At 39.4% G+C, this 11,206-nt stretch overlaps 1 protein-coding gene across 1 annotated transcript in view; it reads left to right on the top strand.

Annotated features, from left to right (window-relative positions):
* The window catches only part of LOC118430968 (CUB and sushi domain-containing protein 3-like), a 13,060-nt gene extending 9,233 nt beyond the window's left edge, over positions 1-3,827 (top strand). The window contains exons 4-6 of the mRNA XM_035841999.1: positions 1,555-1,746; positions 1,914-2,238; positions 3,035-3,827. Of these exons, the coding sequence (XP_035697892.1) occupies positions 1,555-1,746; positions 1,914-2,215 (494 nt within the window). The 3' untranslated portion in view covers positions 2,216-2,238; positions 3,035-3,827. The remainder of the gene's footprint in view (positions 1-1,554; positions 1,747-1,913; positions 2,239-3,034) is intronic.
* The last annotated feature ends 7,379 nt before the right edge of the window (positions 3,828-11,206 follow it).

Here is an 11,206-nt window from a genome sequence, read left to right as displayed (position 1 = left end):
AAGTGTGGTGATACCAGAAGAAAAGTGTGTTGATATCAAGAAAACTGGGGTGATATCTGCCTGAAAATTAGGAGTGATATACGCATGTGACCGGTTCTGACCAATCCTAGCTTACCTTTGAGCCTGTCTTCTGGGACTAAAATTGTGTCATGTGATAACTGACCAATCCCACGCTTGACTTCTAATTGCCCAGAGGAATATCACCAGACTTTCGGTCTCTCCAGGCACCATGCCCCGGAAGGTCTTGACAAGATTAATGACCTTGTGTTGTTACAGCCTGACACTGTCCGCCACAGCTTTTCAAGCAATAAGAAAGATTGTGGACATTTAGGACAAAATAAAGTAACATTTTGTAGAGCTGATGAAGTAGAGAAGCTACGGGGAAGTATGCCATGGGCTAAGTTAGTTATGAGATTGGCCTCGTTTTCTGTGCATAGCACCAGTCCTGCCACCTCGGGGATTTCCAGTCTCCCTCGGGCTTCGCCCTCGGGGAGACTAGAAACCCCTCGTTGGACGGGACTGGTGCTATACACAGAAACTCGGCCACTCCCATAGGTTAACTATATATATATTACCTGCCCACTGGGATGACTCAATTTATTAAACCAAGCATACCAGAAAAAATTCATGAATATCAAGGGCGATGTATAGGTTAACATCAGAAGACAATAATGCACTGCCCCTTTTATATCTTAACTCTTTTGGCCCCAATTCACTGTAAATTCATTTAAACCCTATTTTGATCGTTTTTTTTTTGGCAATATGGGTCAGGGGTCCCTTTCAGGCCCACCCCTTCTACCTCCAATAACTCCTTAACGACTCATCATATGGTCACCAAATTTTCAGGGAATGATGTAAACATAATCTAAATTAATTCTAAAAAGTTTACAAACGTTTACGCTATTATAAGGTTTCCATTTGCATAATTGATATCTATCGTCTTTTCTCTCCCAGCCACGCATGTCACATGTTTGAAAGTCCTATCATGGACTGAGGTGGACTTATAAACTTTCCTCATTAATTATGCAAATGAGCTGTTGATTTGCATAATTAGCATTCCATCATGCAGGTCATCACTCATGCCATCTGCATACCAAAAATCATGACGATCCGTCAACACGTTCTCCAGTTATTCTCGTCCGAAGTTTGAAAGGAAGCCGGCGCCTGCAGTTCCAAAAAAGGAACTAGGGGGCCCAAACTCACAGCAATCACTTTCTGCTCCAAGGGCTATCTACCGCTCAAAAATCACGACCGCAGCTTGTCCAGAACGCGAGATATCAAACATGTAGGTTCCGCTGCAGTACCTTAGCAAGCCGCTAGGGGGCCCATTATCGAACTCCCCCTTCATTTTCCCGACCCCTACCCACCCGCCAAATATCATCAGCATCCTTCGGAGTCTTCTCGAGTTATGCTGTTCACAGATGGTTGCCGATAAATTGTATCCGCCTCATGTTTAAATACCAGATACAGGGACAAACAGACGCACAAGGGGAAAACATAACCTTGGCCATTCTGGAAAAGGTAATTAAGGATTTTGAATGTTTCCACTGTTAGAACCACCAGTCTGCTCTTCGCCACCACGCCCAGCCAACGCTATAAGGAAGTACTGCTCCTCGAGCCCCCCGACCTCACATGGGGTCTATTGTCGGTACGAGTGCATTCCCGGGTACTTTCATCGCGGCGGGAATATCCTAAGGACCTGCGTGAATGGAGTGTGGGATGGACGCGACACGGTCTGTGTGAGAAGTATGTATCCTATACATAGACGACCGTAATAATGGTAATGATAAAGAGTACAATCTTTTTTTATTCACCGTCTTTAAGCTACTATATAAGCTTTAAGCTAGTATATATATAGGCCTCTTTGTAACTTTGTTTTGAAATAGAATGAGTCTAATTTATCTCCTTTGTAGTGTGCCCATCACCGGCATACACATCATCCGACCCGATCTACATATTAGACGACGTCCCGATATACATATCGTCCGACTACGGCATACCGATAAGCTTCGCCACCAGGAGCGACTGTCACTTCCCCTACCTACAAGGAGCGCGCTGCTCTTTCCGGTGCAATCCTGGGTTCATTCCACTTTATGGCAGTAACACCAGAACCTGCTCTAATGGAAATTGGACTGGAACCAACCTGGCCTGTTGGCAAACTGGGCATCCCTTTCATTGGCAATTTTACCAGAATCGGCAATGGGACCTGGACTGAAACCGACCTGGTCTGTATATGAGGTATGTATACATAATGCTTGTATGTATCAGAATGTAGGGCCCCTAGCAGCCCATGTGTTGTTAATGTGCCCTTGACATCTATTCCCTCACTCGACTCGACGAGGGTGTTAGACAAGGCACCAAAAGTTATCTACCACACAAATGTGAACACCATATTATGTCCGTCACAAGAGCTACCTAACAACCAAACATTGTGACTTGGGATTTGTAACTATTGCCCGTTGAATGTTATGGAAGACAAAAGTCATTTAATTTCTAATAATTCATTATATGATTATATAAGAGACCAATTATTCATGAACTTTCCAACTATCCCTGACAACGAAAAACTATCCTATCATTAAAATCAAAGAACCCACATATTATAGAAGTAGTGGGTAAATTCATCTTCCACTGCCTAAAACTAAGAAGGTAAACCCAAAGAAACTAGCATTATGTATACTTAAGTAGCACAACATGGAGTGTAGTTATTAGCATCATATGATTGTGCACAATTAGTCTACTTCTTCTTTGTATAGATGATAGATTCATAATGTATTAAAAATGAAATTATTGAAAATCAAATCGCCAAACTGCAAGATAGGTATAAACGATTGGCAAACAACAGTAAAGATATAAAACCCAAACAACAAATTCGTTGATATCCGACAAGGCACTTCGCCTTGGAGACCAAATACATCCATTTGCCGAGACAGTATATTTTAAGTTGTATGGTTTGCCTGTGTGCGATATGCAGTAAACACTTCTGTCTTGTAATTCGTTTTCAAAATTAATGTTGCTGTTTCCGAACACTTAGATTTGATTCATCATCATCGGTCGGCTGCAGAGTAGGCGACTGCAAGCTTTCTCCAGTTCCGTCTATCGACAGCGAGTTGGCGTAACTGCCTGGGGGTGATTTGACCGTGATGATCTCCCATTAGCCGTTGGATGTATTGCAGATAAGTCGTAGATCTGAATCATATGACTCCCGTGTATTTGTTTTTCACAAAGGTTACGAAGAAACAACCATCATGCTTGAGACCAGTGTGACATTGGAGCATGGGTTACTGTTATCACGAAGCCAACCAAACGGTCCCTAAAACTAAACCCGAGCTGCACTTCAACTGCGGCTATTGGTAAAGCAGTACGTAGTATGTGCAAAAGATGCTCTAATCTTCAATATGTTCGTCTATTCAATCATTTATCAACTGCTGAAGAAAATGCATTCATTATTATCAGATTGTACGGCATTTGCTGAATAATAGAACCCCATCTGAGTAATACCGGCTACAAAAATGACTGTAGCTTTTAATGTTTATGTGGCCATTGCCAATTGTTAGTATGCGTTGCTAGAAACCTAGTATACACATTGTTTTACGTATTCAAGTCAACTTCTATACATATTGTATTACGTATACCCACTTAGTTTAACATTCATAATATAACACGTTGCGGCTTCAATAACTTGAAAATATGCTACATATGTAATTTCGCCATTACATCAGTATATGGACATATACATTTTATTCTACGTTAAATTTTCACAATTTGTATATGAGTTTTCCACCATTGATGTCATGTAAGCCCATGTTGGGTCTCAAATCGGTACTCTGTTTGTCTGTCTCTACTAAGAATATTCGAAACTTGTATTAAACCAATACTTTTGCATGGATTAGAAATCTGGGACAAAGATCTTATTAATGTACACCTCACCTATTGAAAGTTCATATTACCGCTTTTGCAAGAATGTACTTGATGTGTACATAAATTGTAGTAAAGTACGCAGCAGCTAGAGTAGAACTAGGAAGGTTTCTATTAGATTTAGATATATCCCTGCGCACCGTAAAATTCTGGACATCCTTAACACAACTAGACACCGCTACACACGCACTGCAAATTGTGGTACTCCTATTATTACAACATGCATCTCTGACAAATAGTCGTAGACGGACATTTTTACAGCGAGTCAAGGAGATCTTCGACCACTGTGGTACTCATACCTATTGTATACTAATAGCACAAACTATGATCCCAACATATCTGCAAACTATTAAGGACAATATTTTTAGATATACATATTCAAATTTTCTTCCATAATCCGTCTACCGATACTGGCAAAATTAGATTTTACAGCAAATATAAAACCGAATATTGTATAAATTATATTATGAAAATATCTCGAACTGTGTTACTTTGAGCAGCATTCCGCTACCTAAAAGATTAGAATTAGTGCCCATCTCCTGGAAAAAATCGAAAAGAGAAAATAAGTGCATGAAATTAACTGTGTATGAGAGGATTTGTAAATATTGCCCAATAGAATGTTGTGGAAGACGAGAGTCATTTTTTTGGGATGTTATAGGAAACTAATTATTTATAAGTTAGTCCAAAATACACGCTTACTTTCTAACTATCACTGACAATTAGAAAACAATTCTGTCATTAAAATTAAAGAGCCCACATATTAAAGAAGAAGTGGGTGAATTCGTCTTTCACTGCCTAAAAAGAACAAGTCAAACCCAACAAAAATAGCATCATCTGAATTTCAGCAGCACAACATAGTCATAGCTGTAGCTGTGTGCAGAACTGTATCAGAAACACAGGACTGTAGGTCCAGAGACATGTGCGACAGGACGAGGTGTAGCTGTGTGCAAAAGTGTAACAGAAACACTGGTCTGTTGTTCCAGAGACGTGTGCGACAGGACGAGGTGTAGCTGTGTGAAGAAGTGTAACAGAAACACTGGACTGTTGTTCCAGAGACGTGTGCGACAAGACGAGGTGTAGTTATGCAGTGTGAAGAACTGTAACAGAAATACAAGATTGTTGTCACAGAAACGTGTACAACAGGACGAGGTGTAGTTATGCTGTGTGCAGAATTGTAACAGAAACACAGGACTGTTGTTTCAGAGACGTGTACGACAGGACGAGGTGTAGTTATGCTGTGTGCAGAATTGTAACAGAAACACAGGACTGTTGTTTCAGAGACGTGTGCGACATGACGAGGTGTAGTTATGCTGTGTGCAGAACTGTATCAGAAACACTGGACTGTTGTTTCAGAGACGTGTACGACAGGACGAGGTGTAGTTATGCTGTGTGCAGAATTGTAACAGAAACACAGGACTGTTGTTTCAGAAACGTGTACAACAGGACGAGGTGTAGTTATGCTATGTGCAGAACTGTAACAGAAACACTGGACTGTTGTTCCAGAGACGTGTGCGACAAGACGAGGTGTAGTTATGCAGTGTGAAGAACTGTAACAGAAATACAAGATTGTTGTCACAGAAACGTGTACAACAGGACGAGGTGTAGTTATGTTGTGTGCAGAATTGTAACAGAAACACAGGACTGTTGTTTCAGAGACGTGTGCGACAGGACGAGGTGTAGCTGTGTGAAGAAGTGTAACAGAAACACTGGACTGTTGTTCCAGAGACGTGTGCGACAGGACGAGGTGTAGTCATGCAGTGTGAAGAACTGTAACAGAAATACAAGATTGTTGTCACAGAAACGTGTACAACAGGACGAGGTGTAGTTATGCTGTGTGCAGAGCTGTAACAGAAACACAGGACTGTTGTTTCAGAGACGTGTACGACAGGAGGAGGTGTAGTTATGCTGTGTGCAGAACTGTAACAGAAACACAGGACTCAACAGTTGTTTCAGAGACGTGTACGACATGACGAGGTGTAGTTATGCTGTGTGCAGAGCTGTAACAGAAACACAGGACTGTTGTTTCAGAGACGTGTATAATAGGACGAGGTGTAGTTATGCTGTGTGCAGAACTGTAACAGAAACAATGGACTGTTGTTTCAGAGACGTGTACGACATGACGAGGTGTAGCTGTGTGCAGAACTGTATCAGAAACACAGGACTGTTGTTCCAGTAACGTGTACGACATGACGAGGTGTAGTTATGCTGTGTGCAGAACTGTAACAGAAACACAGGACTGTTGTTTCAGAGACGTGTACGACATGACGACGTGTAGTTATGCTGTGTGCAGAGCTGTAACAGAAACACAGGACTGTTGTTTCAGAGACGTGTATAATAGGACGAGGTGTAGTTATGCTGTGTGCAGAACTGTAACAGAAACACAGGACTGTTGTTTCAGAGACGTGTACGACATTACGAGGTGTAGTTATGCTGTGTGCAGAGTTGTAACAGAAACACAGGACTGTTGTTTCAGAGACGTGTACGACAGGACGAGGTGTAGTTATGCTGTGTGCAGAGCTGTAACAGAAACACAGGACTGTTGTTTCAGAGACGTGTACGACATGACGAGGTGTAGTTATGCTGTGTGCAGAACTGTAACAGAAACACAGGACTGTTGTTTCAGAGACGTGTACGACATGACGAGGTGTAGTTATGCTGTGTGCAGAACTGTAACAGAAACACAGGACTTTTTATTTTTATTTTTTTTTATTATTAAAAACAACAACAACAACAGCAGTACATTTGTCAACAACTAAGACTAGATTTTGTACAGTCGAGTACCATAGCACATGGAGGGATAACATCTACTGGTGTGTCTGGACGAATTACATGCAGTATATGGGTAGTGGAACAGTTAGAAGAGACAAATACATGTAGTACATCTGGGGAACCTTAAGGAATATGTGCAGTCTGATATTACACTATGATCAAAAATGGAGAAGTCTAACAGTAGGTGCAGTTCATGCCAAACTATCAATAGAAAATTTGTACAATCAATCTACATTGGCTGTCAGTCTATCATGGAATATCCGTTCTTCGAAGTCCTTTTCAAAGACATTAAAGAGGCTAGTAATGCACAGGTGTGGGTCTTTTCTATGCCAGATCCAAGTTTTAAAGATTGTCCATTTAGCAACAGTAACAGTAAATGTTCTATTTTTCTGGTCTTTAGCAGTTATTAAATGATCAATTTTTCCAAATAAAATCTCCTGCAAAGTAATTTTTTATGTTGGGCAAGGGTACAAATGTGTTAACTAATTCCCAGAAATTACACAGTCTTTCACATTTAAAGAACATATGCTCATAATCTTCTATGCTTCCACTGCTACATAGTGTACATGTTGCATCATATATGTGTCCCGTTTCATCTTTGATACCCCATTTGTGCAGATTGTGTGCACATGGTAATATTCGGTGTAATAGTTTGTAGTTTAACTCTGCTAACTTAGTGTCTATACAGGTCTGTGTGCTTAACCATCTCCAGATATTTTCCCAAGCCAGGGTTTCAGTAGGAAATGTGGATTGCCATTTTTTACAGCATGTGGGTTCCCTGGCCTGTGCCTGCACTAATGCATTATAAAACAATTTGCAGGTGTTCTTGCTTTTGATTTGTTTTGTTGTTTTACCATCAAATATACATGGGGTAAGGGTGTTAAGCTCTAATCTTCGATAAGGAATTGGGCCTCTATGGTTTCTTATTGCATTCTTCCATGTAAGAGGTATAGCTTGAAACAGAGTTATATATTCAATAATACCATTAGGTCTTGTGTTAAGGTTAAGCTGAGGGTAGTGATCTAGAGACATGAACCTGTCTAAGGGGAAAATGTCTTTTACGAATATTATGTCATTTTTTATCCAGGTTGGGAAGAAAATTGTTTTACCTTGTGACCTTATATATTTGTTGCACCATATAGTTTCACCCATTATTTCACTTACACTAGAGGGTTTGTTCTTACCTCCTCCACCAGCAGAGTGGAAGGATGATATTACCTGTTTATAAAATGTGGGGAATTTACTCATGTCAGGACCATCTTTATCAGAGGTAAAGTTCATATGCAATAGCAAATTGTCTTGACCAAGGGAGTTTATAAATGTTAGCGCAATAACTTTCCATCTTGCGTTGTCATTTGTCACTAATCTTGGTATCCAGGATGCAAGTAGGGCTTGTCTTTGGAGATCTAAGTTTGTCAGGCCTAATCCTCCCTGCTCAATAGGTTGGCTAACAACATCTCTTTTAATCTTATCTTTTTTACCATTCCACAGGAAAGTAAACATTTCTTTCTTTACAATGTTTATCACCCAAGGTGGGGTAAGAATCATAGACATGTTATAGATTATTTGTGAAAGGGCAAGGGATTTTAAGACAGTAACTTTTCCATATAGAGTTAGGTTTCTACCTTTCCAGATTTGAAGTGTGGTTTTCAGTCTTTCTATCTTTTTCTCCCAGTTTAGCAGTTCACATTCATGGTGTAGGGATGAGTTACAGAAGTATAAACCTAGGGATTTTATAGGTGTCTTTGGCCAAGATATACCCAAGGGGGTGTCTTGTCTGTCAACATAGGATCCAATCCATAAACCTTCACATGTTTTAACATTTAGATTTAGGCTTGAAACACTACAGAAATCTTGAATAAGTTTGAAGGCATTTTCCATTGATGTAAGGTCAGATACAAACAAGGTGGTATCATCAGCTACCTGTGAGATTTTAATGTCAACAGTTTCATTAGAATGGGTTTTAACTTTAATTCCTTCCACGTTTTGTGCCTGTCTGATCTTTACAGCCATAATCTCTACTGTGAGGATGAATAAAAGAGCAGATATGGGACAGCCTTGGCGTATGCCTTTCTTTAAGGGAAAGAAGTCAGATAACCATCCTCTATTACTGATGGTGCTACTAATGTCATTTTACATGCATTTTATTGCACTGATAAACGAGGGGCCAAAGTTAAATTTTTCTAGAACCTTCCACATAAATTTTCTATTCAAAGTGTCAAAAGCTTTAGTAAAATCCAGGAATATTACTGCTCCAGGGATATTTTGGGTTTTAGCATATTCAATAACATCATTAATCAGTCTTACATTTTGTCCAATGAATCTACCCTTGATATAAGCTGTTTGGTCATTATTAATCAACTTGTGTAAAACTTTCTTAAGTCTGTTGGCAAGAACAAAGGCAAATATTTTATATTCAGTGTTGAGAAGGCTAATTGGTCTCCAATTATCTAGGTTGTGGCGTTCATTTTTTTTGTGTATTAACCTTAGCATTGCACGTCTTTGCAAAACAGACATTTTACCTTCTATCAATGTTTCCTGGATAGAATTATAAACTAGGTCTCCTATATAGGGCCAAAACATCTTAAAAAATTCTGAGGGAATGCCATTAAGGCCAGGGCTTTTGTTTTCTTTCATAGAGAAAAGGGCATCCTTACATTCATCTTTAGTAATTGGTTTATCTAAGAATTCTCTGTCAGTTTGGCTCAAGATATTTTCTAGCTGTACACTTTCTAAGTACTGATCTATGTCTATATCACTTATATTGTCTTCCTGGTATAGTTGTTCATAGTATTCCTTACATTCACTAAGAATATCTGAGTCTCTACTAATCTCTCTCCCATCAATGGATAACAAGTTAATATCCTTGTCACTTCCTCTTTTCTTTTCCAAGTTTAAGAAGTACTTAGTAGGTTTTTCCCCCTCTTCTCTCCATTTGGCTCTAGCTCTTACATATGCTCCATGTGATTTTTTCATATAAAGGTCTTCTAATCTAGATTGTGCTTGCTTGTAGCTAAGTACTAGTATATGGTCATTAGTGGGATTACTATCTATTTCACTTTGAAGGGAAGACAGTTTTTTCTCTAACCTCTCTATCTGTTCTCTGCTTTCTCTGGCTTTCTTGGCTCCATATTGTTTTGAAAACTCAGTTACTTTAATCATACATAAATCTAGTTTCTCTCTATTTGATGTAGTGGTCTTATTACTCTCTTGTTGAATTAAGTTACAGATTTTCTCAAAGTATTCTTTGTCTCTTAATAAATCTACATTTAATTTAAAAGTTCCAGGGCCTCTGGCACAGTTATGGAAGTTTTAGAAATATAGCTTGGTGGTCAGTAAGTATTGCAGGTCTTATATCACATTTGCCAATTTTTCCTACAAGGGTCTTGTGAATTAGCCAAAAGTCTAGTCTACAGGCTACATTTTTTGTAAGATTACGCCAAGTAAACTGTCGAGTGGTGGGGTTAACTAACCTAAAGGCATCACATATTTCTAATCTAGAACATAGCTTTTTCACAACTTTAGCAGACCTTCCTGCAGTATCTAGTCTACCTCCCTTTTTATCAAATTCAGGATTCAATACACAATTTATATCTCCACCACAAATTAGGTTAGTAGGGTCTAAGCTACTTAACCAATCTGACAGTTTCATAATAAAGGTATTTCTTTCTTTAACTCTATTTGGGGCATAAATGTTAACTAAGCAAAACTCTGTATCATCAATGGTGCATTTCAGTAGAAGGGTTCTTCCATTATTGTCTAGGTACTTACAGTCTACTAACATAAAATTGGCTGAAGGCTTAATCAATATTGCTACCCCCCTGCTACAATTAGATCCGAAGGCTTGAAAACAAGGGCCTTGCCATTCTCTAGATAAAACATCTCTTGTCTCTGCAGTGAAATGCGTTTCTTGAAGGAAAACTATGTCAGCCTTTTGGTTTTTTACATATGATAATAATGACCTTCTTTTGTTTTTTTTCAAGCAGTCCACGGACATTTAGTGATAGTAAAGATATATCGTAGGAACTAATATCAGAATTCTGTACCTTTTGTTGTTGTTTATGTGCAGTGCACTTTGGCCTAACGTCGTCACGGCCGTTCATAAAGTCCATAGCCATAAGTCCGGTAACCGAGCGAGTTTGTCAACATTGGGGTTAAACACAGGACTGTTGTTTCAGAGACGTGTACAACAGGACGAGGTGTAGTTATGCTGTGTGCAGAACTGTAACAGAGACACGGCTGTTATTCCCGTTTAAGAAAGGACGAGGTGTACCTACGTTGAGTACAGAAATGTAACAGAAACACAGGACTGTTGTCCCAGAAAAACTTGATCAAGGACAAGGCGCGTCCATGTTGAGTGCTGAATTGTAACAGAAACGCAAGACTATTGTCCCAGAAACGCTTATGACTGGATGAGATATATCCATGTTGTGTGCAAAAATGTAACGCAGGGCTGTCGTTCCAGAAGCGTTTACGACAGGGCGAGAAGTAATTATGTTGCATTTAATGTTTTAATATT

This window comes from Branchiostoma floridae, chromosome 14 (assembly GCF_000003815.2).
Source record: "Branchiostoma floridae strain S238N-H82 chromosome 14, Bfl_VNyyK, whole genome shotgun sequence".
NCBI lineage: Eukaryota > Metazoa > Chordata > Leptocardii > Amphioxiformes > Branchiostomatidae > Branchiostoma > Branchiostoma floridae.
Note: the sequence above shows the minus strand (reverse complement) of the source record. Positions and strands in the feature narration are given on the sequence as shown.